This window comes from Gymnogyps californianus, chromosome 22 (assembly GCF_018139145.2).
Source record: "Gymnogyps californianus isolate 813 chromosome 22, ASM1813914v2, whole genome shotgun sequence".
Lineage (NCBI taxonomy): Eukaryota > Metazoa > Chordata > Aves > Accipitriformes > Cathartidae > Gymnogyps > Gymnogyps californianus.
In genome coordinates this window covers 390203-418121 of record NC_059492.1, presented here as the reverse complement: position 1 = coordinate 418121, position 27919 = coordinate 390203, and the positions used below count along the sequence as shown (strand labels likewise).

General features: G+C 44.2%; 2 protein-coding genes across 4 annotated transcripts in view; both read right to left on the bottom strand.

The window, feature by feature from the left end:
- EYA3 (EYA transcriptional coactivator and phosphatase 3) overlaps positions 1–22323 on the bottom strand; it is a 61101-nt gene extending 38778 nt beyond the window's left edge. For all 3 annotated transcript variants that reach the window (XM_050909738.1, XM_050909737.1, XM_050909739.1), the window contains exons 1-2: positions 22259–22323; positions 2495–2589 (exon numbers count right to left, since the gene is read on the bottom strand). In XM_050909738.1, coding sequence (XP_050765695.1) covers positions 2495–2527 — 33 coding nt within the window. In that variant the 5' untranslated portion in view covers positions 2528–2589; positions 22259–22323. The remainder of the gene's footprint in view (positions 1–2494; positions 2590–22258) is intronic.
- Positions 22324–25972: 3649 nt separating this feature from the next.
- Positions 25973–27248, bottom strand: PTAFR (platelet activating factor receptor). Its single transcript, XM_050909826.1, has one exon. It carries the CDS (start codon positions 27246–27248, stop codon positions 26166–26168), a length of 1083 nt encoding a protein of 360 aa, XP_050765783.1. The 3' UTR covers positions 25973–26165.
- Positions 27249–27919: the final 671 nt, after the last annotated feature.

Sequence of the window (27919 nt, the reverse complement as noted above, 5' to 3'; positions counted from 1 at the left end):
GCCAACAAGCAAGGCGATGACTTGTTGGAGCAAATGCTGCCAAAGCCATTTCAGACCGCGGCAATGTCGTTGTGAACGGAGGACTGCACACCAGTCAGGAACACAGAACTCTATTGCAAACCCTTTGCCAATTTCAATTAACAAAAATCTTCAGCCCAAACACATGACCATCGTTCTTTCTCTACACTTTTGGCAGCGTTGGGTCTTTCTGGAGCCCTTTCCAATACCATGCTCTCCCTACTGCTGACTCCGGCTTGCTGTTGCTGTCCAATACAAGAAGTCGTTCCAAACCGAGAGCAACCCAGTAGATGTCTGCAATGAGTGTAACACAAGTTCACCATCCCTTAGAAAAAGATTTTTGTCATTTTCTAGCATTAAGGATTAAATAAAGTATTATAAAAATCAACTACATGCATCCACAATGCATTCAACAAGTGAGAGATTACTATACAGGATTACTTCTAAAAACTAATCCAGATTAATAACTTACTATAAATTAATAATTTCTTTGTCATGAGAAGGTCAGGAGGTCATTTTTGACCATTTTCCCCAAAACTTCCCTTTGCTCTCTTACTTCCCATGTCTATTTCTGTTTTCTAGCACTGCAGTGTGCACAGAAACTTTTCCATTCTAATTCAGGCCTGAAAAGGGAAGAAACATTCAAAAAACAGGGACAAAAGACATGCCTGTTTAACATGCCAGGCGGCAGTATGTGGCGTAAGTGAGATGTCTTACATTCATTTAGAAAAGACACACTGTATACATTTGGACCAATTATTACCATCAGTCCACACCAACACAAGAAAATGACCCGATTTCTTTTTTTTATCTTTTTTTTTAAAGTAAAATACATTGAACTCAAAGCCTGATGACTTCTCTACAGGCTCCTTTCTGGATTCAGTTATCAACAGTTTGCCATAAATATTATTTTTTGAAATAACATACTAATCTTGTTCCCATGATTAAGAAAAGCAAAATCATTTGGGAAAGAAAACAAGCTTGTACAATATCAATGTTGGGCTACTAGGCAGACAGGATTTTGCAGAGCTGACTTCAGTTTGCTTTTTTTTTTATTAGGAAAATTCACTTGTTTCAGGAATGGTCTCACTACAAAAAACCAAAAAGATTGTTCTTTTCATTTCCTCCTGCAAGAATGTGCCACTATACTCAAAATACCACCTCACTTACTCGTTGTGATCAATATAGTCTCATACTCTGTCTCAGAATGGCTGACCGGCATAAGATACTTGAAACAAATTACCAAGAAAATCTTCAGCTGAAAATTACAGCACAATCTGCTTACAGAGGATGCTTTCATGTACCGAAAATTAGCTGTACCCTGTCTCTCATGCCCTGAAGAATAAAATTTTATAAAGGCAGTTTTCATTATATAAGGATGTAATTACAGATATTTTCTTTTTTAATACAGACATTTAATTCATTTTTAAATCCTACAAATATCTGGAGTTCAAATTATATGTTTTTGCTGATTAGTTTCACTTTTTGTGCCTATTCTGTACACATGATTTGCATGTTGTGTCAAGCAATATTTTGAACAATTGTAAATTTACATTTCCATTTCATTCAACTTTGTTCCTAAGTCATAAAATTGCATAAATGTCATTACAATGTATTTTCTAACTAGTTAACTGAAGAACATAAAATCCTCACATTAAAAAAGCAGCAAAATCTTTTCAACGGGAACATTACCAAATTGCCCTCAGCATATTACTGTTTTTGTGTGCACTTGAAAAGGTCTCAAAAATTAAAATTAAAATAAGCTTCACTCTCAAGGTAACTTGGCAATTTCTGGTTGAGTTTGCATCAGGTTTAATTTGGGAATATAACATTAATACAAACTTTTTTGCTTAATTCCTACACTATTATGTTTTAGACATACAGATTTAACTTCATATCATACTGTATTAATAATTGCTCTACCCAAAATTTCTGTGATGTGATATTATCAGTTACTGATAATACAGACAGTATTGCAAATATCTAAGATGTCTGGACAGCAATTTTTAACCTTCCCTACCCGAACACGTTTCCCTACTCGAACACAGCGTTAAATTCAGAATTTAAAAAAAATGCTTTCCACCTGCGGAGATGATGGATCATGGGACCTTTTCAAGATCTTAAGCACAAGAAGAACTAAAGACTATAGACACTGTAATAACCAGCATGCTGATTCTGTCATTAAAATAGTGAATTTTCATTTCTCCAGAACAGGTTTGAAATGGTCTGGTTTTCTGACCATAACAAGTAATTATTAGGCACAATAACTATTCCTTTTATTACTGTTGCATGTACGATTATAGTAAATCAAAGGTACAACACATTTTACTAACAGCAAAATGATTTTGCACCTCTAGATAAATATACTAAGTACAAGCCTTATTTTCCATTATTAATTAAAATAACTTTATACTGAATTTGTGAGATCACCAATTTGTTTTATATGTTCATTTTTAGCCTTTTTAAATGTACTTACTGGTTGTTCGGGTAAGTCTTGTGGCTCTTCCATGGGTATTACTATTCTAACGCTTAAATGATTCAAATCGTGTGTTCCTCAGCAGTCTTCAAAGCCTGTCAAAAAAAGGTGTTCATAGCTTTATGTACTTTTTGGGGGGCTTATCATTTAGGCTATCAGAGAACATTAATTGTTATATATTCCACCCACAAGCTTTCTAAACTCATGTTGCCATCTCCCAAGTAAAAGACGAAATTCATATATGGGAAGATTTCATAAACAAGGGATTTAGCTTTAAGCTTCAAGATACAAACAGATTTTTTTACGCACGTGGCACATTTCTACATCATTTACTTGTACCATACTGACTACAGAAGCTAATGTATCAATCAGACATGTGCATCATGATTTTAAAGACACTTTAAATGATCAAGTCTGGTCTACTAGGTCAGTAAACAGCATGATTCAATCTAACCTGTTTTAATTTAGAACATTTATATAACAAACAAAAAAAAATCAGGACAAGACTGTACACCTAAATGTATTTACACGCAGTACTGTTTATTGCCAAATTCACAAAGCAAGTTTATTATTTCAATTGCACCTTTCAAAAAGAGAAGTTTGATGAAAATTTATAAAATAATTTTTATTTTGGAAGCTAAGTAACCCAGTAGCATTTAGCATAGAGATCTTATATACTATACCAAAGAGCTGCTATCCCTTAGGGTTTTAAAACCATGAGAAGGAAATTTTCCACGTTACTTTCACAATCTGATTAATTTTTGCAATTTGCTGGGCAAAACATAAGGCACATGTCCTCCACGGCTTCCCCCTCTGTCCGACCGATGCTCACAAACAGTCTGACCTATGAGTTCAATTGCTCCTCTTTCACCTTCTCATCTTAGAGCCAGTTTATTAAAAACAAGCCCTAACCTCTTCAGACAAGCTCCATCTCAACTGCACCAAAATCAAGTAGGCGCCTCCTCTCCCATCCCAGCAGAGCTGTCTCTTACATACACACGTGTGCATTATTGCACACAGAGCAGAACCTAAGTGGATTACAGAAAATAGAAGAAATGCTGAAAAACACATAGTGGTTTGGAAGAAATTAAATACAGTGACTTTCTGTGCTGAGGTACAACCTATTCCTGCCTCCGCAGCCATGAAAGTTTTGCTGTAAATCTCTGTGGAAATGCAAAAGGCCATTCACCCTGCTCTCCTTTCTCTATGCCTTTCTCTTTTCCCATCCTGACTGGAGCATTCAGGCACCTTCACAACATGAAATAGTCCTCATGCAAAGTGACTAAACAAGTTAACAGAAACAACTTTCCGGCATCCTGAAAACAATTGCTATTTCCCCCTCCTGGCCCCTGCCAGACCTACTTAAACTCCTAGCACGTGCAGCCAGCCTGCGGTGGAGCACCACGTGCCGAGCACGGAGATGCTATGCAGCCTGGAATAATTTCATATTAACCATGAAAATACAAAGGATTTCTTCTCCCTTATTTGAGGACAGGTAAAGGTCTTACATACCGGGGTGTATTGTATATGCCAGGGTAAAATTTCACTGAAGGTTTGAGTACTTTCCAAGGCTGCCTCCCCTAATCAAAGCTACTTACCTTTATTGCCTTAACTGTAAATCAACTGAATTTACAATAAGTCTCTTCAATAACTCAGGTTCTTTTGAAATGACCCTATTCACACCACACACAAGAAAGCATATAATACAAAGTACTACTGTAACCATTCCAGTTTTTCCTCCATCAGTTTTAATCGGTTTTATTTTAAATATAAAAGCTTATTTCCTTTTTACTTTTTGTAGGAATAATGGAGAAAAAGCAAGACTTAAGAGAAACTGTGGCATTCAAAGATTATGAATAGGAGCGTAGAATACAATGGCCAACACCAAGAATATTTGAAATTGATACCAACGGGTCCTGTCCTGTCCCTTGTCCTTCAGTTTTATTATTTGACACTGTTTCATTGTGTAATTTCTTAGAAAAATCCCAAACTAAACTCTTCAGTATGGAAAAAGATTTCACATCACACTTTGATCCATAGAGCAGCAACTTCCCACTCCATGATCTGTTTAAAAGCTGTGAGCAGTTCTTTAATTCTGTTTTTGAGAAGGATCTAAATAATTAGAAAGACAACAAGATTCCCAGAATTATGTCAGAATATGTTAGTTACACTTGTGAACAAAACTCTCTTCCCAAATGAGTAGGGCATCTTGTAGCACCTGGAAGCAAATGAATGAACCAAAGCAGATGAGCAGTAACTGCCTGCCTAGATGGCAAGTGAAAACTTGACCTCTGGTGGCTTCACGCTCTCTTCTAGAGAATACTCCATACCTCTAGAAATAGCAGCTTGGGCAGAAAACATCTCGCAAAGACCTGGTGCTCATAGCTGTTGTTACACAGAAGCGGGCAGAACAAGAAGCAGCATGCATTTCTGGGTGAAAGGGATGTACTTAACCCGTACACCTGACTAGCTAGGAGTGACGGGGTCTTTCTCCAGCAAAGGTGTCCTGCACCACAGTTTAAGCTGCTGCTGAAGGAAGAGCTCCTGCCCCTCCTTACCTGCAGCAACCCACTCCTGCTCGCCTGACACCCCTTCCTTTGTGGCCACCAAAGCGCTTGTGTGGCTGAACAGCAGTCTGGATCTGGGATCTGACCTTCTAAGGAAAAAGAAAGGAAAAAAAAAAAAAAAAGGCACCCAAGCACAACCTTTCTGCTAAGCTGCTTTAAGTGGGATCAGCCCTGGTCTCACACAGCCCCGTGCTGAGGGGAGCCAGCAGGATGGGGAACAGGCAGAGCACGCAAGCGGGGCAGCAGGATGCCCCTTTTCAGCGACAGCCACAGTAAATGAAACCATAATTTTACCATCTTATTCATGTTTTACTTTGGCAAAACAGAGGACATCAGTCACAGTGATATACATACGGCTCCGCAGTCTTTCAACCTGTATCACCCACCCAATCACCAAGTTCTCCTGTAGAGCCGCCATATGACTTCTTGTGGCCAGGCACGGAAAGCACTTGGACCACGAGGAAGGTCAGAGCCTCGCCCTGCCATAACCTCTGCGAGCGTGGAGCCGGGGAGGGGAGCTGTCTGCCTCTCTCCTCCTGCAGGGAGAGGCTGAGCGAAGCTGCTGACAGCTTCAGCGCCTCAGCTCCGGGGAGGAGAATCTGGGGAGCAGCTGCTCTGGCCGTGCTTGTTTCCCTAACAGGGCCCTCCAACATGGCTAACCCCCCATCTGCCCATCAGCCCTCGGGCAGGCATACGCCCCAGGGCAGCACATCCTGCCCTCCGGCCAGCCCCGAGCACCTCCGGAGTGCCTCCTCGCCCAGGAGGAGAGGTACGCACCGATGCACCACCCAGGGCTTGGGTTTCCAAAAAACAAACCCAGAGCCTTGCACCTGCTCAGCTTGAGCCACCTCAGTGTATTATCTTACTTAGCAAGCAGCTCGCCATGAACAAAGTTGATTTTTAAAAACTGAAGATAAACGCTGATTTTTTTTTTTGTGGCATCTCAAATCTCAAAATTAGATTTTTAACTTGTATAAAACTCAAGGCGACTGTGCTTCAGATAAGCTTATCACACAGTTTCTATTATGGAACATTTTAAAACCGGAAGTGACCGCAATAGAAGAGATATCAAAGCAGATCTTTGATATCTTCAGTTCCATAGAGAATCCAGATTGCTGCAGTTGCACCCATGACGGGGTGCCAACGCAACTGCCGGGCAGGAGAACAGCGACCACCGTCAGTCCTGCTCCCCCCCCCCATGCAAAGCCACAGCTTCCCAAAGGGGACTGACGCTTGCTAACCTCAGAAGAGATGAAATTGGTGATTAACAGCTTTGGGGGCAGCTGGGGTTTGATCATTTTTTCCATCTAGATATCTATTTATATTTTTGTGTGTGTGTGAGGGAGATCTGAAAAGTAGATTCTGGTGGTGAGAATACTTCTGTGGGCCACTGGGCTTGTGAATGAGAAAACCAGTACAAAATGTAACTGAGAGTGCAACAAGCCATCAAATGAGTTGCAGCAATGAAAGAAACATTCAGAAAAATGAGTCAAGTGTTATGCTTCCGAAAACCAGCAAAATACCATCCTTTTTTCCCTTTATGGGGTGGTTTTCATTATTTACCTGATGAAAATTATTTTGCAATATGTGACTTAAACAACATTTTTTATTTAATCTAGACTTGGTTTCAATAGCCATCCTGGTTTAATTCCAACTTGCACAGAACACCAACAATGTAAAATATCAAGGACAGGTGTTTTGCATGTCATTTCATTTTGCTTGCTCAATTTATGGAGACACATTATCTAAACTTCAAAACAGAAGGCATCAAAGCAGAGGAATGGACTGCAGAATCACACCGATCAGTTGTCTGCCTTCTGTTCTGTACAAGATTGCTATGCCAATAACATTAAAAGCCCTGGCAAGCTATGTACAGTTTCTTGCACTAATTCCTGTTTCAAAAATCCTAAAACATAAAGTCCAGCTTGGTTAGACTCTCTCGAACTAGATACTATGGATATAATTTCTGAAAGCTACTCGCTATTAGCATCAGGCTAAACTGCTATTTACTTTCATTCTGTTCTTTTCAAGCCCATCTGCCTTGGCTTTGAATATAAAATTTCGGCTGAGGAACAGTTCTCCTCTCAAGTTGCAAATAATTAAAATCAAGGATACTGTGATAAAACCAACAAGCAGTAATTATACTGATTAGAAAAAAAGCTGTTTGAATATGGTTTCATATTACTTTAAAATAGCCACTATTTCCCTAAGAACAAAGCTTTAGTTAGGGTAACGAAATTATATCTATTAAACAGAAAGTTAAAATAAAATCATAGAATAGTTTAGGTTGGAAAAGACCCTTAAGATCATCGAGTCCAACCGTTAACCTAACACTGCCAAGTCCACCACTAAACCATGTCCCTAAGCACCACATCTACACATCTTCTCAATACCTCCAGGGACGGTGACTCAACCACTTCCCTGGGCAGCCTCTTCCAATGCTTGACAACCCTTTCGGTGAAGAAATTCTTCCCTATATCCAATCTAAACCTCCCCTGGTGCAACTTGAGGCCATTTCCTCTTGTCCTATCACTTGTTACCTGGGAAAAGAGACCAACCCCCACCTCGCTACAGCCTCCCTTCAGGTAGCTGTAGAGAGCGATGAGGTCTCCCCTCAGCCTCCTTTTCTCCAGACTAAACAATCCCAGTTCCCTCAGCTGCTCCTCATAAGACTTGTTCTCCAGACCCTTCACCAGCTTTGTTGCCCTTCTTTGGACACGCTCCAGCACCTCAATGTGTTTCTTGTAGTGAGGGCCCCAAAACTGAACACAGTATTCGAGGTGCGGCCTCACCAGGGCTGAGTACAGGGGGACGATCACTGCCCGAGTCCTGCTGGCCACACTATCTCTGATACAAGCCAGGATGCTATTGGCCTTCTTGGCCACCTGGGCACACTGCCGGCTCATATTCCGCCAGCTGTCGACCAACACCCCCAGGTCCTTTTCCGCCGGGCAGCTTTCCAGCCACTCTTCCCCAAGCCTGTAGCGTTGCATGGGGTTGTTGTGACCCAAGTGCAGGACCCAACACTGAGCCTTGCTGAACCTCATACAATTGGCCTGGGCCCATGGATCCAGCCTGTCCAGATCCCTCTGCAGAGCCTTCCTACCCTCAAGCAGATCAACACTCCCGCCCAACTTGGTGGTGTCTGCAAACTTACTGAGGGTGTACTCGATCCCCTCGTCCAGATCATTGATAAAGATATTAAACAGAACTGGCCCCAATACTGAGCCCTGGGGAACACCACTTGTGACCAGCCGCCAACTGGATTGAACTCCATTCACCACAACTCTCTGGGCCTGGCCATCCAGCCAGTCTTTTACCCAGCGAAGAGTACGCCCGTCCAAGCCATGGGCAGCCAGTTTCTCCAGGAGAATGCTGTGGGAAATGGTGTCAAAGGCTTTACTAAAGTCCAGGTAAACAACATCCACAGCCTTTCCCTCATCCACTGACCGGGTCACCTTGTCATAGAAGGAGATCAGGTTACTCAAGCAGGACCTGCCTTTCAGAAACCCATGCTGACTGGGCCTGATCACCTGGTTGTCCTGTACGTGCCGTGTGATGGCACTCAAGATGATCTGCTCCATAACCTTCCCCAGCACCGAGGTCAGGCTGACAGGCCTGTAGTTCCCTGGATCCTCCTTCCGGCCCTTCTTGTAGATGGGTATCACGTTTGCTAACCTCCAGTCAACTGGGACCTCCCCAGTTAGCCAGGACTGCTGGTAAATGATGGAAAGTGGCTTGGTGAGCACTTCCACCATCTCCCTTAGTACCCTTGGGTGGATCCCATCCAGCCCCATAGACTTGTGTGTGTCTAAGTGGTGTAGCAGTTCGCTAACCATTTCCCCTTGGATTATGGGGGCTTCATTCTGCTCCCCATCCCTGTTTTCCAGCTCAGGGGGCTGGGTACCCCGAGAACAACTGGTCTTACTTTTAAAGACTGAGGCAAAGAAGGCATTAAGTACCTCAGCCTTTTCCTCATCCTTTGTCACTATGTTTCCCCGCCGCATCCAATAAAGTATGGAGATTCTCCTTAGCCCTCCTTTTGTTGCTAATGTATTTATAGAAACATTTTTTATTGTCTTCTACGGCAGTAGCCATAATGTTTTGTACACATAATAATGTAATCTATGCAGTTATTTCCACTCCTTATTTACTCAAGGGCCAGCACCTTACCATGAATAGCAATGAATACATGAATTAAGCAGCAGCGTAAGAATCTAAGCTTCCCATATTTTCCAGTGGAGTATTTCATGGTAATCTCTCCCATGCTGCTACACTAAGCGCACATGGGATCAGAGAGTACAGCCAAAGCGATCTAAGCCATCACCCGATTGCAGCAGGGTTTTTCCTTGCAATATGCTTTTACTCTGTGCCACTCACGTGACAAACCGCTTCTTTTGGAGAAGAGCAGAACTTGGCACAGTGGGATGTGGTAGATCCCCCCCTCCCCTTTTTTTTAAATTTAATTAAAAACACCCAAAGAAATAAATACAAAAAGTGAAGAGAGAAGAGACACATACTGACATTACTATGCACTGCACAGCTACCAATTGCTTTTTATTCTGAAGGTTTATGACTTAGTTTTTAATCTTCAGACAAAATACGCTATCAGCCATCTCTCACGCTGGCAGCGACCTGTGCCCCTCCACATCAGGGTGTGAGCGGGTGTATGGATATAACCTCCTTGTTCCACAGGAAAGTTTCTTTACAATTTTATCCTTCCCCACATCTCAGCATTCCTATATCCAACTATGATAATATTTCATCAGCCAAGCTGCTGAAATATTTCCAACGTGGTATTCAACATAGCCAAACTAGTGTTCTGACTACACCAAGCAAGCAAACCCAGCCCACTGCCCGCTCCTACAGGATCTCTCATGAGGATTTGGCAAAAACAGGCATTCTCTAAAGTTTTGAAGAACCTCCCATTCTGTTTTTAAACAGCTTGATTAAAGATCACAGGAAATGACAGCATCAGCCTGGTTCCTAGTTTGGTCTGTGTAATAAAACAGCCCCTTAAGGAGCTGTCAGGAATTGAACAATTTTGTGTACTAAGCTTCATTTTTCCTTCCTTCAGGCAGAAACAAGATAATGGAAATTCTTCATGAAGTTGTACCATCACAATGATGCAAACAAAGTGAGTGAGCAAACAGATGCCTGGGTGTGTAAAATGTTCTATCTGGTGAGTCTGACTATGAACTCAAAAAACTTTAACGATACTTCAACGAAAAGGGAATCACAGTATTTAATATGCTAATGCAAATCCAGTGACATGCAAAGAAAGGCAGGGGCGAGGAGGAGGGGCCCATCTAGCTTTCCTCTTCCATTAAGGAATGAAATGCTTAATACGAATCATTTGCTTTCACAAGTAGACCTGCAAGTAACATAATGCATTATCTCCTTCCCATGGTGTTCACAAGTTAATTTATAAATATCATATTAAGGCTGCACACATTCAGTATCTGACAGTCATCCCATGACTGCCAAGCAGATGAGAATAGGTGCATTACTCCGGTGTTTGAAAATGCAAATGAGGTAAGAGGGAAACTCAGGTTTCTAACTTCAAATTGTGGTACCCCCAAATCCTACTTTCTAACACTATCAACAATCAACTTCTCAGACAACAGTCTTGCTCTCCCAAACAATTCTTAAAAATTCTCTCTAAAATCCATCTTCAAGGCACCATATCTCAAGCTTTGTTTTGTTAAATCCACCCCCTTTGTAAGTACAGTTCGCTACTAGTTTCCTTTTTCAGCAGCAGAGAGCAGCTGTTTAAAAAAAAGAAAACAGAATAGAGTTAATGAATGAAAGCTGTGCTACACACCAGCCTGCTGATTTCGAATCTTTAACAAATCCAGCGGATCTCACGGCAAAGATTTATAATCTGCTATTCTTCGCTTTTTCTCAGTCTCCACACACCCACATACACACACACCACACACATGGATATTTACAAAATACTGTGAAGAATAGCAAAGTATAAACCTTTGCTGTGAGATCTGCTGGATTGCTTACTGCTCGCTCTCCGTGCTCTCTCTTCCCTTCTTTATTAACCAGGGAAGACTCAGAATAAAACCCTGTAAAAGTTACGGGGGAAGGCAGATTGTATGCCCTATTTTTGAAGGTACGAGTGGCCACAAGAAGCCCGTAAACACAGTCCTGTAGGATTAAAAAATCATGGTTTGATTAAAATTTCATAATCTTAAAATGGGAAAAAAATCATGCAGTATTTATAAAGTGAGAAAATTACTGAAATTAAGTGTAGTAATACAAATATAGTTTTACCCTAAGCAATGCCTATTTCATTAATAGGAATTTTCACGTTATTTTTAAACCCTTGAAGGGCTATCAACGTTAAGGCTGTCTGCAGTTCACTTCGCTTGAACAATGACACACACGCAGCTTAGTTTCCCAGATCTTATGCAATTTCGTTAAATTTGATTTTGAAACACAGCAGGGAAATTTTTAATGGGGAAAAGAACTGTTTTCACAAAAGGAAAATTTGGAAAAAACAACTTCATCCTCGAGAAAAACAACTCCCACTGAGCCCAGAAACAAGTCAGCAATTTCTTCTAGATAAATCTAACATGCATAGCTCACATGGCACAAGAATACGAAACGGCTATTAACTTTCTAGTTACAAAACAAAGCACAGTAATTTATGTAAATGTAAGAAAAGTAGAGAAGTTGATTACCTCCTCTGTTCATGAAGACTCAACTTGCATTGAGACTTAACGGATTTTTTCCGAAGACCACAAATGATAAGATACCCGGTATCTTGCGGCTCGCATACATTTTTGTGTTTTAGATAACTGATAAATGGGTGGCAAATCTCTAGAGCTGCAGCTCTGGAGGAAAAAAAACCACCATTTGTCTTAAAAGCTTTTTAAAACAAACTTTCAAACAGCAGAGCACACTGCCTTTAATTTATAGAAGCCACTTCAGACACATTCAAATAGATTAGGAAATTTCCTGAACAAAAGATTAAAATTTTTAATCCTCTATCAGTCAGACAGCAAATCTGCATCACATTAATGACAAAACCAGAATTATTTACACTATGCAGCTCTAAACTTTACTTTCAATAAAAGACTTCACTAATACACATCAAAAAGTCATACAGCTACCACCAGAGGCTACCAGGAAATTAATCTATAGTTCTATTAGAGAAACTGTTTCAGTACTCAACTTTCACCACAATTTTATTAAAAAGGTTGTGACTACAGTAAATTTCCTGATTTCTTTTGTTATTTTGCATTAGAGGCAGCCATGGTATTTATCATGCTGCAATCAGTTCCGAGAACATCTGTAGCTATTTGTGTCTTAGCAACAACAGTTGCTAGAGTAACCTGTTCAAAAAAATTAAAGAAAGAATAAAGTACTGGATATTTGAGATTTTTTACCGGGGAAAAAAACAGTTTAAATGATGGTGTTCAATGCTCAGCTGCTCAGTAAGAGTCACTGCTTTTAATTAAGCAGGTTTATTACACCAGTTGCTTCACACAGCATCAGTCCTGCTGGCAGAGGCAGATGGGACCACAGAAACACCCTACTGGGTCAGACAAATGGTCCATCCAGCCCAGCCCAGCCCAGCGTGCCATCTCCAACAGCAGCAACAGCAGACACCACCGGCAGGGAGTGCGTGAGCCTGGCCACTCTCCACCACCCCCTGCACCCGCCTCCAGCAGCCACAAGCGTGGGACCACAGAGGGGACATCCCTGCCTCATCCTCCAGCATCCACTCACGGACCTGTTTCCTATGAATTTGTCCGGTCCCTCTCTGAACCAGCTGCTGTCGGCAGCTCCCACAGCTGCCCGGGGCAGCTCATGACCTGCCACATAAAGAATTTCTCGGCTGTTTCACAGCAACTAGCTTCCGAGTGCCTTCAGTCCTACTATGCCAGGATTAGGCGAGCAGCTCCGCTTTCAGCACGTCCCCTGCCTTCAGGATTTTGTACACCTTGATTACATTCTCTCTCCAAATCAGAGTCCCAGCCTTCAGCTTGTCTTCGTAAGGCATCTGCTCCATCCCCTATGATCACTGTTCTGCCCCTCTCCGCTCCCTCTTGAGACGCAGCGACCAGAGCTGCACGTAGTATACGAGATGTGGCTGCAACCACAGCTTTACTACAGAGCGGCAAAATGATGTCTCTGTCTGTTGTTTTCAATGCCCTTCCTAATGACAGCCAACATCGAGTAATCATTTCAATGAACCATCACTGTCCTCAGGTTCTCCTCCTGGAGTCATAACTGCCTGTTCTGAGTTCAGCCTTATGTAGATATGGTTTAGATTGCTTTTCCCTAGATGAATTACCCTTGATTTCGGGAAAGCAATCTAAACTATATTTATGTTAATTACTTTAAGTTCTCGTAAATTCATCTACACTGAAGCTCTTCTGCCACCTTTTTGATCACTCAGTTTGGCAATATCCTTCTGCCTTTGGTGTGGCTTTTTATGACTCAACAGTTCAGTAACATCAGTAAACTTGGAGATTTCACTGGTCATTCATTTCTCCGGATCACTGGTGAAAATGCTGGACAAAACCAATCTAAGCACCAACATTAAGGGTACTACAGTGCTGTCTCTTCTCCAGCCTTTGAAGTGACCTCTAAGTCCTGTCCTCTGCTCCCTGGGCTTGCTAATCGAGTTAGAGGGCTTTTAACCAGGTTTGTCAGAGAAGACCCACCAAGTAGGGGACAGCACACGTAATACAGGGTGACAAAAATGCTCAGACAAACCAGCTCTGCTACAGGATGATGGACAGACCTCTTGCACAGTCAGAATAAGACGGGTAACCAAAAAAGTGGAATATTGTGGGGGATGTCCACTACAGATCCTCTGTTGAGAAGCGAATGAAGCCATCTTTAAACAGCTGAAGAAACCTAGTGATCGCAGACCACAGTTTGCAAGAGGGACTTTAACCACCCCAATATCTGCTGTGAGAGCAACATGGTGGGGCAAACAAAAGTCAGGTTTCTCAATGCATCCAAGATAATTTTTTAACGCGGTGATGTGACATGGTAAGAGTTCAAGATCCCAGGAGAAGTGAAGATGACAAGTAACAAAATAAATAGCTAGATTACAGTTTGTTCAGGAGACTGATCTGATAGGTACGGTACTACAGGAGGGCCTGAAGGAGCAAGGGAGCCCAGGAGAGATGGCTGATCCTCAAGGACAGTTTCCCCCAAGCACAAGAGAATAGTCCATCCCAACACGCAGGAAAATGAGCAGATGCAGAAGGAGGACAGTTTGGCTGGATAGTGAACTTCTGACTAAGCTCAAAAAAGAAACATATGGGAGGTCAAGCAAAGACATGTGAGGACTTCACCAGAACTGATGAGGCTTGCAAAGATCAGAAGCTTGGCTGGCTCAAATCTGGCAGGCAATGCAAAGGGCAACAAGAAGAGCTTATAGAGCTCCTGTGAGCACACTAGCAGCAAAAGACCAAGAAAACCGTTGGTCAGATGCTGAGCAGGGCAGGCAATCAACTGACCAAGGACACAGGAAAGGCTGAGGTATTCAATGTTTTCCTTGCTTCAGGCTTTACCGTCAAGGTCTGTTCTCAGGCCTCCCAAGTCCTTGTGCCTTGTGGCAGAGCTTGGAGGAAGAAAATGCCACCTCTCAGGGCCCCCAGCACATATCCCCCCTCCTGGGGGTTTGGTTACCTGGGCTCAGGGCCAAGATAGTACAGCTGGTGACCTTGGGGTCACCTTTTCCAGAAAGCTCTACTGGAGGCTTCAGCCTCCCTTCAGCAGGGAGGTCTCCACTCCCTGCCCTGGGAGCTGCTTTTAAGCTGTGGCTCTCACCTTTGGCACCCGCCTGAGCTACAGACTTGACTTCCCAGCTTGGCCGCTGCCTCACCGTGGATCCGTCTGCCAACCTGGGCTCTTGCCTTAACCCAGCTACCTGCGATCGCCCGGCTTACCCTGCTCACCTCGTGGGTCCTGAGGGACTGTACCCTTACTGGTGAGGCCACTGCTGCTGCGTGTCTTGCTACCACACTTAGTGTCCCTTCCCTTACGGACTAACGTGTCCCTGCTGCTCCCAGACACTAACAATGGTACAGAAAGATGAAGTTAGAGACCGCCTTAAGAAAACTGGACATACACAACTCCGTAAGACCAAATAGGATGGAGGAGGAGCTGCTTTTTATCATTTTTGAAAGGTCATATCAATCCAGGAGGTGACTGATGACTGCAAAAGGGCAAATGTCACCTTCAAGACAGGCAGTAAGGGAGATACAGGCCAGTCAGAATTGCCTGTCTGCCCCCAGTGTGTCAGGGGACTATGGAGCAAATCCACACGGAGACCATTTGCACGCACATGAAGGACAAGAAAGCGACTGGGAACAAGACACACGGATCCACCAAAGGTAAATGGTGCCTGGCCAACCTGACTGCCCTTTCTGATGAAATGATTTGCTCTGTGCAATGAGAGCGCTATAAATATTCCGTATCTCGTCTTAGTAATGCAGAGTCCTTCAGCATCCTCACGGCCACACTGGGCAGGTATAAACTACGGACAGACTACATGGTGGATGAAAAACTGTCTGGACTGCCAGGCTCAAAGGAGAGTGATTACAGGTCTACAATCTAACTAGTGGCTGGTAACAAAAAGCTACGTACAAGAGTTGATAGTGGACACAATATTAACATCTGACCAGTGCAACAGTAGAGAACACCGCTTCAAAAAAATCTGTGGATAGGACCAAACTGGGGGGGTGCAGTCCAAAAGCCTGAAAAGCAGAACTGCAATTCAGATGGACTGTGACATGCTAGAAGAATGGACTGGCAGGAACCTCGTGAAGTTCAACAAGGGCAAGTGCTACGTGCTGCCCTAGGGATGGAGCAACTCCACGCAACAGGACAGGCTGGGGACAAACCGAGACGTCACAGTTCTGCAGGAAAGAAACTGGAGATTGTGGTGGACAAGAAGTTCAACATGAGTCAGCTGTGAGTCCTGGCAGCAATGAAGGCTTGTCTCAAGCTAGGCCAAAGATATCATCGAAAAGACACAGCCAGACTCATCTCAAGTGCCTAGAGAAAGCGGTAATGGCCATAAATTGCAACAAGGAAAATTCCAGTTCGATGTGAGGAAAAATTTATTCACTGTGTGAGTGGTCTGCACTGGAAGAGTGACCCACAGGGGTGGAGAAATGTCCACCCTTGCACATTTTCCAAATCCCAGTGGACAAGACCCTGAACAACCTACCTTCTGTGAGGAGACTGAAGGAGGCCACCTCATGAGGTTCCCTAAGTCCAAATCTATGCTTTCACCAGCTTCCCACTGATAGAGAACCTCTCCTCCAAGCCTAGGGAAACTTAGCTTCTTTAATACAACTTTGTCAAACGTTTTCTGAAAATTTGATTATACCTGTGTCCTGGTTTCAGTTGGGATAGAGTTAATTTTCTTCCTGGTAGCTGGTGTAGTGTTATGTTTTGGATTTAGTATGAGAATAATGTTGATAACACACTGATGTTTTTAGTTGTTGCTAAGTAGTGTTTACACTAAGTCAAGGATTTTTCAGCTTCTCACGCCCAGCCAGCAAGAAGGCTGGAGGGGCACAAGAAGCTGGGAGGGGACACAGCCAGGACAGCTGACCCAAACTGGCCAAAGGAATATTCCACACCAAATGACATCATGCCCAGTATATAAACTGGGGGGAGTTGGCTGGGAGGGGTGGATCACTGCTCGGGAACTGACTGGGCATCAGTCAACGAGTGGTGAGCAATTGCATTGTGCATCACTTGTTTTGTATATTCTAATTCTTTCAGTATTATTATTGTCATTTTATTATCACCACTATTATTATTTTCTTCCACATGGTGCTTAGTTGCCAGCTGGGGTTAAACCACGACAACCTGTTGCTTCCCTCTACCCGTGCACTTGCAGAACTCCATTAACAAGGTGCAATTTCCCTTTACAGAAGCCATGGTGACTCTTTTCCAGTGGACTGTATTTTCCAGTAAGCAGTGATTTTGTTCTTTACAAGTTTATCATCTTATTGCTGCTGGAAGTCAGTCACCTGTATGGTATTCCCAGGATGTCCCCTAGAGCCCATCTTTAGCACCAACAGTGACAACAAGGAATTCACTGAGCTTCTCTGTTATGCCTTACCATCCCCAGGTGCCTGTTCCATCACCCTTGGTCACCGAGCAGTCCCACACAATCACTACCTGGATTCCTGCTCTTGATGGATTTAGAGAATGTATTACTACTGGTTTGAGCCTCCTGTGCAAGGTGCTCTTCAACTTTCTTTTCACCCTTTTTAATTCTCCTTTTACATTTCACCTGCTATGCTACAGATTTCCCTGTTCTCACCTGCCATGCTTTCCATTTTTTAAATGCTCATCTTTTCCCCATCATGGCTTTTCAGCTTTCCCATTGAGCCACGCAGGGATTTGGGGGGGGGGGGGGGGGGGGGACGACAGACCAATTTGTTCACTTTCAAACTGTGTATCTTGGCTTCTGACACCGTATTTTTTAAACAGACTCCAAGCTCCCTGTAGGCTGCTCACTTTTTGGGCAGATCCTTTTATGGTCTGGGGGATTTTTAAACTACTTGATTCATTTTTAGGTATTTTAATGTCTTGAAATTGAATATCCATGTGCTGGATTTATTTTGTCTGCTGTCCCTTTCTACTCAGTTATATCTAATTGTACTGTGGTTGCTACAAGGCATTCCACTACTAGCTTAAAGTAGGTCCTATGCACCACAACACTCCGAAAAGCAGCTTCTCGTCAGTTTAAATTTGGTTGCTGTAGGAAGCAGTTACTTATTGAGTTAGAAGAATGTTCTCTCTACCTCGCCTTCTCGTGCGGCACAGAATCGGTCTCTGTCCAGGTAGCCGAAGTCTCCCACTGTAACTCTCCCAAATTTGCAGCTTCTCTGATCTCACGTAATGGCTCCCGATCACTATCACTGCCCTGATCCAGGGGTTGCCAGTATAATCCTAGTAGTACATTTAAGGTCTGGGATTTCCACCCATACAGACCCAGTAGTGCTTCTCTTTTCCTGTATTTGTAATGCTGTTACCCCTTATAAAAATCCTTCATGCACAGTGCCCATCTCCCACTACATACCCTACCCCACCATTTCTGTACAGCTGGTACCCTGGCATTACCACATCCCAGTGAAAGCCTCCTTCCACCGTATCTCAGAGACGCTTGTTACAGCACAGATAGCATAACGTGGGGTTAGCTCCCCATAATCACCATCAAAAGAACATCCCTAATCACACTTAAAATAATTGATATGATTACAATATCTACAACTAGTTAATACTATCGTGTCACAAATTTTTCCTCATATCCAGAAAGGTCAATGTAGCAGCAGGCTTGGCATGAGAGCGAATTACTGGATAGAAAAAAAAAAAAAATTATACAGTGGAAAAAGAAGAATTAAGCCTCGTGTGTCTTTATAGTTCTCCAGAATACCAGCCAAGCTAATGAAGAAAAAAAAGTAGTCCCTGTTATCTTTGAGTCCCTTTATCTTCTAGAAAGGCCAGCTCCCCTCCCTACACCCCAAAAGTTCTGGATGGACAAGGCATGGGGATTTAAAGTACACAGAATAATCAAGGCAATGGCTTCTGAAATTTCAAGAGCTATTATAAAGGTATTGAACAAAACATCAGACATATTGCAAATGGGACCACACTTCTATGGTAAACTTCAAAGCCTTGAACCAACAGGGTTGTTTTCTGTGACAGTATTTTTCCTAATAAGTATGCGAGAACAACTATGCCTTTACCAAAAAAGCAGCGTGGGGCAATTTTGATAGGGAACCAGTGATCGAGCCTACTTCAGAATACTTCCACGTGGTTTTGAAAACAGCTGCCACTTTCTTTTCTGCTCTGAAGAACAATTAATCACCTACTTTTTCAAATGATCCTGGTCCTGAATATGCATTTTTCTACCCTGATCATCTTAAATCAATCATATTTAAGGAAGAATTTCTTAAGCTCTCTCAAATAGAATAGGGCAAAAAAATTGCCACAGAAAAGACATTAGTATGAGACTGATTTGTAAAATCTTCAAAATGGAATTACATATATTTATAGAAATATGAACCATCACCCAAGGTGCCATACGCTTTATGTTATGTTCCAGTTGGTGACTCCCAGAGAAACAGCACTGTCAGTATTCAAACACAAACAATGCAAATTCCAAGACTCAGTAGGAAGCTCTTGGGATGTGAGAATAGCTCTGCAGACGGGTCCCAACTCAGGAGAGACCCGTCTTTGCAGAACTGAAGAACTGTTCAATCACCTCTGAAATTAGACTAGCCATACCTTGAACCCCAAAAGTTTATTTAAGAAATGGAAAAAGTTCCCAATCAGTTTCATCACAATACTAAATTATTTTTCTAAATACAAAGCTTGTTTTCTAGTTATATTGCCCAGTTATGGGACTGACTGGTGACAACTTGGAAAAGACGAGAGAGCAGTGACTGGTGTGGTGTTGACCAAAATGACACCATACACTGAAGAGCCTGCTATGACATGCAGTGTCTTCTCCCCACAGCACTCTCCTAAACATCAGGTTTGGGTAACCCATTAGGAGCAGATCTGAACCCTTGCAGCACCACCTTCACTGAAGCTCTGGAGGCGACTGCAAGAAGGAAGAAAGGATTTGAAGTTACTCCCTCAGGTACTGGAGTGCCTCCAGTCATAGCATCCACATGAACTATCCTTGATCACTGCTAGAGAGGGGCCACCAGAGAGAACACTGCTGAAGAGATGCTTGTTTTGCTGCCCTTTAACCAATTAAAGGAAAAACTTCCAGACAAATTAGGATGTAAGAAAGAGAATAAATTAATGATAAGACAAAGCAAGGAAGAGCTGAAAAAGACCTTCCTCAACTTAACGACTAACCAGTGTGTGCCACTGGTCATGGTTTAGGTGACAAAAACACTCAGGAGCCGCTGCAAGAGACGATGCTGTCTAGAGGTGGGTTGTCTGTAGACACTGCTTGGTGCGACTTCATACATAAAATACCAGTTGTTAAATCTTGACATGATTCCATTTAAGGCCTCAAAGGTTTCCTGTACATCTTCATACTGACAGCTCCTTTTTTAATCACAGGGTTTTGCAGACCCAGCACAAGTTTTAACAAACATCCATTTTCTAGGAGCACCTTTCAGGAAAAAAAAGAGCACAGACTTGTAGGGAGGGGGGAAAAAAAAAATTAATCCTACTTCTGATAACTAAGAATACAGGCACTGAGTTACTCATGTCCACAGTGATGTATTATCTGCTTTAAGCCTTGAATCTGCATAACACGACTTGCACACGGGAACACACTACTTGCTAGGCTTTTCATTTAATTAAAATATTTCAGTATATTTTATCCAGTTTTATGTTTAGTCATATATAACTACCCTTTGGTACACAAAAGTTAGGAAATCGTACTGTAAATCGTTAGGAAATCTGCTGTAGAGGTACTCCAGCCCATTACCACAAAACATGGAAACCTGTTTAATAAAGTGTACTCTGACATATTCAATTCAAAACTCATTCAACGTCTGGATATTTACAGGGCAAAGTTTTGAGAAGCTATAAATCCTTCCGAAGTCACCAATTACTCAGGAATTATTACAGCTATTGCATACATCTGTGATGGGCAAGTGACAGTTTTTCAATCAAATCTGTCACACAACCCAACCATACACAGTTACCAAGGTGCCATAACTGCTGCTGAGGTTGCGTGGAAGAGCTGAGAGGGAGGCCAAAGCTGCAGGAAGACGCTGTGCAGGAATTCTAATGGCTTGTAAACTGCGAGACCTTAACCTCAGCTACCTTTTAGACATACAGCAGTCTATTTCCCTGCTCATCATTTGTGTGGCAAAAATTGGATCACAGAACTGCACAAGTAAGAAGTATCACACCATGAGGTGATAAGAAAAAACCCAAAACATGATAGGTCCAGTCTGATAGGTCAGTAGTTTTGCAGGTTGAGGAAGCCACTATCTTCATGCATTTTTAAAAGTAGCTTATTATGAAAACAGTGACTCGAGGCATGTGAATTGCCATGATTCTCAACAAAACCTATCTTACTCCATATCATGAATTTAAGATAATCTGCCACAGACAAAACTGAAGGAAACCAAACAATAGAGGCAGATAATGATAATCATAAAAATCTTATCTTAATCAGTATGGTTGACTTTTAATTACCAGTTGGAAGTTACTGCACTACAGATTAAGTGCATCACAGAAGCAGAGCTAGCTCCATACCGAAAACGAAGTCCACCAAGACTTTTTTGTACGATGCTCCATCTGAATTACTACAGCTAGGGCTAGCTCTAGTCTGGAAACAATTTAGCCACACCATGCAGTGCAGAAACCAAACTCATAAGGCATGCTGTGCTTGAGCTGGCTCCACATAAAGCTTCAGCAACTCTGCGCAGCATTCCCAGAACCAGGAACGTCCAGCAGAGCTGATCTGGATCCAACACAGCTTGTGTAGCCTAACTGATGATGGCCCTGCCAAGCCCAAACACATCCTCTTGGACTTGTCTGCACAAGCTCGTGTGAGCAACTAAACCCATACAACGACTAAGTGCAGATACGTTTAACTGTCTCCTTGCAAAGCCAACACAGTTTTGAGCAGGGCTGCCCTGAGCTGAGGCTACCTACTGCTGCTGCCCCTGCGAACAACCCACCAAGCGCCGGGCACGTCCCAGGGTGAGTTCTTCTTCCCGGTTACCTCGCACAAGCCACTCCTCGTTACCTGAGCTAAGCTAAGGGAGTCAGTCAGTGTCTTTCTGCACCTTCTGGCTGTTTCCCAGCTCTTCCAAGCACCACCAGCAGCGGCTGAGGCACCAGGACTGCTGGGCACGCCCCGCCGGGCCGGGACGCCGCCGTGCTCCGGGGGCAGCGAGCCCCGGGCTCTGACCCAGCCCCACCGCTCCGGCCCTGACCGCGGCGCCCCTCGACGCCTCCTCGGGCCGACGCTCAGGGAGGGGGCGGGAGCACGCACTTCACACACGCGTCGTCCCCGCCGCCTGCGCCTGCGCCCCCGCGGCCGACGAGCTGGGGCCCGCCGGGCCCCGGCCCGGCCCGAGGCGGGGGAGCGGCGCCGGGGGGGGGAACGACGCGCGCTCAGGGCGGGGGAGGCCACGCGCCGCCCCCCCCCGTCCCCCGCAGCGACGCCGGGCGCGCAGCGCTGGCCGGGCGTCCCTCAGCGGGCTCTTACCGAGAGGCGGCTCCGGAGCCGGGCCCGGGAGCGCGTCCCGCAGCGGACATGGCAGCGGCGGCCCCGCGCCTCCTCGCCCCCGCCCGCCGCAGCGCCGCCCGGAAGCAGAGCGCTCGGCGACGGAAGTGACGCCGCCGACCCGAAGGCGGCCGCGGCGGCGCCTCAGGCCGGGGCGGGATGGCGGCGGCGGGACCGAGCGTGCGGCCGCCCCGGGGCCCGCAGCCCGCCGCCCGCCGCGGCAGTGCCGAGCGCGACCGCATCGAGACGGGTAACCGGTGCCGCCAGTGGCGGGCGCCGTGTGAGAGCGGGTGAAGGGGGCTTCAGCGGCGCCGGCTCGGCCGGGAGTCACCGCAGCTGCCTTGCTTTGGGGTTTGTTTTTTGTTACGCTTATAGGGTCGTCTCTCTGGTTTGCTAAGTTATTGCTGTAGGTGTTGCAATGCAAGTTATTTAAAATAGCGCGTCACTTCTCAGCCGGAGTGTCAGAGCCGTGCGGTGGGGCGCCTGTGGAGAATTTCCCATGTGTGCAGGTCACAGAGCTCGGGGGTTTTTGCCTGGTTGGGTTTTGGAGAACCATAGCAGATTTTTCAGAAGTTGTTTCCTCTCTGAAATTATTTCTTTCCCCTTCCCTTTTAGCAGGTCAAAACTTGCTGAGCCTTTAATTTCACCTCTCCCAGGAGTTCACATGGTGATTCTTAAAAAAAATAACACCAAATTCAAGCTGTGTCAGCGTGCTACCAAGGTGTTGTGGTTTAACCCGGCAGGCAGCTAAACACCACGCAGCCGTTCACTCACCCCACCCCACCCCTGCAATGGGATGGGGGAGAGAATTGAAAAAAAAAAAGTAAAATTTCGTGAGTTGAGATAAAGACAGTTTAATAGGACAGAAGAGGAAGGGAAAATAATAATGATAAAGGAATTAGAATATACAAAACAAGTGATGCACAATGCAATTGCTCACCACCAACTTACCGATGCCCAGCCAGTCCCAGAGCAGTGGCCCCCTTGCCAAACTCCGCCCTAGTTTTATTGCTGAGCATGACATCATATGGTATGGAATAACCTCTTTGGCCAGTTTGGGTCAGCTGTCCTGGCTGTATCCTCTCCCAGCTTCTTGTGTCCCCCCAGCCTTCTCGCTGGCAGGGCAGTAAGCGAAGCTGAAAAGTCCTTGACTTAGTGTAAACACACTGCTTAGCAACAACTGAAACATCAGTGTGTTATCAACCAACATTATTCCCATCCTAAATCCAAAACACAGCACTGTACCAGCTACTAGCAAGAAAATTAACCCTATCCCAGCCAAAACCAGGACACGAGGCTTTTCCCTTGAGTATAAATACAGAAAGATGAGAAGGTGGGAGAAGTTAAAGGGCAAAACACTTGGGGAACATGCTTTATTTAAAAGAACTTTTGAGGATCCATTTTATTGCAAAGTAAAGTGGAGTAATGCAACATTGCGGTAAAACTGAGAAAGTAATTCCAGGAACAGAAGTAGAAGCTCAGACTGGTTTTTAGAAATGCATTGTTACTGACTTAGTTACTGCAACATATCCTCCTGAAGTGTCCTCAGGGCTTTTTCCTCCACTTGCCCTTTTCCTTAGATGCAAGTTTACATTTGTTCTCTGAGCCCACACTGGCCTTACAGCTGTTGTCTGTGGAGTAAAGCATGTTATTTACCCACAGTAAGTAGCCTAAACTGTAAACTCTGTTGCAAGCTTTCCAGGAATCAATAGAAGAAGACCACGCATTTACCAGATCTCCACATAAAATCCCTTTCCATTTCCTCTAAGAGTTGCCAAACTCCATCTGTTCAGTGCTTTAGGGGCTGTGAAGCAAGAGAGCTCTGCTATCACATCGGGTGGCAAGGGGAAAAGAGGAAAGCCCCACCCTGTCTGCCAGCTGCAAGAGCTCCTCAGCCAGCATGTGCCATCTGAGGAGGGCAGAAATACAGAGGCAGGTTCCTCCAGCAAGTGGGATTTAGGCTTTTGAATTACAGAAATCGCCCCCCTTGCTGTGTGCTGTGGCTCGGATGACTGCAGATTTAGGGCAAAGCTTTGAACATGGCTGAGGGACATAGTCAGGGAATTACCTCTCTGCTGAGAGGTGCCAGCAGGTGTGGCCTTTGTGGGTGGCCATCACTGGAGCAAAGTCCAGGACCAAGAGGGAAACGCGTTTATGTTGTGATCAGATTCTTTCCTCTGCCTGGCACTGGGCCTGGAGCGCATGGCTGGCCCTGGCAGATGGCATTAGAAAAAGAAATTTCTTAGTTCTTCTGCTCATTTGCACAAGTAAGCATAAAAGCTGCCTTAGGATCTTCAGGAGATACATCTGAAGGACCTGTATCTCCACTGAATATAGGCAAAGTCTGATACAAATGTTGGTCCTATCTTTGGAAAGACTTGAGCTCATCTTTCACATTCTCTGGTGGGTGTAGGAAGGCTGCTGTCCTTGCATATGAATAATCAGTGTCACAGGTCAGATAGATACACTTTTCCTGTCATCAGCCAGACTCTCCTATGTAGTTTAGGGAACCAAAAACTGTTGTGAAAACAAGTAAGTTCCCTTCCCTGCCCAGTTTCCTGTGCTGGATTGAGCAATTTGCATCAGAAAAGGAACCTCAAGTGTCTCATAATTGGTAACAGAAATAAGCACCCCTGGAAAACCACTTTGCCCTGGGCCCCAACTGACTGCAGCCAGCCCTGAGTGAGGAGTCTCCAGGCTTGTTCGGAATGCATGAATTACATGTCTGTCAAGTGTCCTGTATCACTGTGCAGCACTGATTTACTCAGAAAATGGCCATGACCTGACCTAATACTTCACTTGTGGTAGGGTATCAAGAACTAGTCAGCTTCATTTCTTCGTAGCAGAAATAGAAAGGCTGGGGGAAGGAATAATGTACAGTTGCTTGCTACAACCCTAACTTAAATAAATAAGAACAAAGATACTGAAGCGTTTTAAGCTTTTTTTTCTACTTATCGTAATGCCCATGCCGACAATGATCTTCTGTTATCTGGAGCCTCCAAAGTGAGATTGGATTTCCACAGACATATGTAGTCAGCCAAAAATTACTAAACTGAGTGCAAAAGGCCACTGGTTTGCCAGTTCTGCTATCATACAAGAAGCCAGGGCAGACAATAGTCCCCTTTGGACATAATGCTGATCTGGGGATGGCGACTGAGGCACTGCCAATTTATCTTCCTTTTCTTGCCTACTAGTCCAGTTACTTGACTGATTCAGGAGCTAGGAGCAAAGGCAAAAGTTCATAATAGCTACACCCAGACATCTGTCAAGTATGGACCCCAGCAGACCATGCGAGTAGATAAGAACGGATCAGAGGTGCAGATCTCTTCTTTGATGGTATTTGAGGAACTCCTCGGATTACGTCCCTTCTAGCCACTCAAGAGCTTCTTCAGCTCACTCTCTTCACAGAACCATGCAAGCTGCTTAGAAAAGTCACTTGATGATACTAGCAGCACAGTCTGTTCTTCTGGGTCTTTTAGGAGTCTCTTACAACTCTGATACTGGATTCTTTGTGGGAGCTGGGCAGGCAAAGGACCAGGGACAGTGCTATCTGGGCTGACACAATGGATAATTTCAGTGCACTTAGCTTCTAGCTGCTCACTGCAGAGGCTCAGTGACACATTTCTTTCACCTAATAGCAGATCGTCTGAGTTGTTCTCAGTGCTGATGAGAACATCAGCCCAGACAGAAGGTGCTTGTCTGCCAGACTGCTACCGGTTCCAGTTCTGCCAGTTGCATGTGATAGAAGAAATGAGCGTCCATTCTTCTGTCTAATGGGAAAAAGGAAATGTAATACCCTGGTCCTCTGTTGTGTCCCTCAGTGTCTCTTCCTGAGAAAAGATGAGTGACTAGTTCACGCATCTCAATCTGCAATCAGAACAGGGCTGAACTAGATTCTAATGGCGTCCTCTTGGTGAATGGTGCCCTCAATCACTGTGTCCGTGGTTTGCCTGGAGCACTTGCGACTCCCTTTCATGGTTTTCAGGTTTTCTGAAAGATGCTTCTGGAACTTCTTGGTGAGGAAGCAGTAGATGATAGGGTCCAACACACAGTTTGTACTCAAGAGGCACAAAGTCACCTGGTGAGCATCATTGAGTTGTTGGCGCAACTGACAGTTTTCCTTCTTCCACTGCTCCAGAACAGTCAGGGTCCAGGGCAGGTGCACTATGTGATGAGGTACAAAGCTTATGATGAACACAGCCAGCACTGTGCAAACCATCCAGAGCGCCCTTTGCTTGACATGAGCACTCTTCCGCGGATGCGCTGATTTGGAGAACAGTGTCCTGATAATGATGATGTTCCAGCTTAGTATAAGAAGGAAAATGATATAGAAGAGGATGCAGATGATGACATGAATGGCGAGAACAGCTGAAACACTGCTAGAAGAGTCATAGTGCTCAAAGCACCGCGTGAAATTCTTCGAATCAGTCTCCTCCTGATTAGTATTATTGTCAAAAAGGTAATACAAAGAGCTGCCCACTATTACGATCCAGATAGCTGCTGATAAGTAGATACCCCTTCTCTGGGTGGTAAACTGAGCAGCTTTAATGGGATTAGTCACAGCTTGGTAACGGTTGTATGTAATGACCGTCAGAAAGGCAACAGAAGAGTAGGTGTTAACAAAAAATAAACAGCCAGCCACATTACAGAGGAACTCAGGCATGATCCAGTCTCCATGGTGGTGATAGTAAACAATCCACATTGGCATCGTAACCAAGAAGAGCAGGTCAGCTACTGTCAGGTTCACCATGAATATCTTGATTTCACTGAGTTTCTTGGTGGGGTAAATACGGCTGAAAATCCAGAGCACGTAGCAGTTGGCAACAAAGCCCAGAATGAAAATGATGCTGTAGAAAACAGTGAAGAGGTTGTAGCGAAACTCAGAGTCTATGTGGCATGAAATGTAGGAATCAGCACTACCTTCAGCAGCACCTTTACCCTTTCCAGACATCGTGGTGCTGAGTGGGCACATCTGAAGCAGAATTTCCTGCTGTAGCTTTTCTTCTTACCTAATAATATAAAGCATAAAATGAGCTGATTGGTATGGTGCCATTGCTGAGACAAAACCTGCCTTTCATTTTCAGCTGTCTCTGACCACAGGAGTTCTGCTCTATGCCTTGGCTCCAGCCACAGGCACCTGCCCTGTCCCCTTGGTCCTCTCTTTGATCCCATTTCCACACCATACTAGCCTTTGTGTCTTCATCCAGCATTTGCTGCAGTGCAGATCTCAGATCACTAATCTGTAATCTCAAAAGACTTTTCTACATGAGGGTTCGTAGATAAAATCATCTGTTACTCTTCTCCGTCTCAAGCTTCTTAATCTTTTACTATAAGCAAACAGGTTTTCTGGGTCACTTTTTTTCCCCTGTGGTTCCTAGTGCCTTCTAACTTGCCTATGTTTGTTTTAACCTAGAAATTCCAGAAGTGAAACAATTATAAATTGTTGGTAAAAATGGTTGGTATAAATGGTTGGTAAAAATGTTTCACTAGTGCCATTTCCAGAGTTGCCCTCTACTTGTTTTCTGACATTTTCCTGCTTACACTTGTAAAGATTGTATTTGTTTCCTTAGTTGCAGGCACCATAGGATCTCACATTCACTTCATAGGCTACCAGACCTCTCAATTTTTTTACTCAGTGAATGA

Coding starts and splice junctions, on each gene's coding strand:
- PTAFR (XM_050909826.1), bottom strand. CDS start 27,248: ATGTGCCCACTCAGCACCACGATGTCTGGAAAGGGTAAAGGTGCTGCT.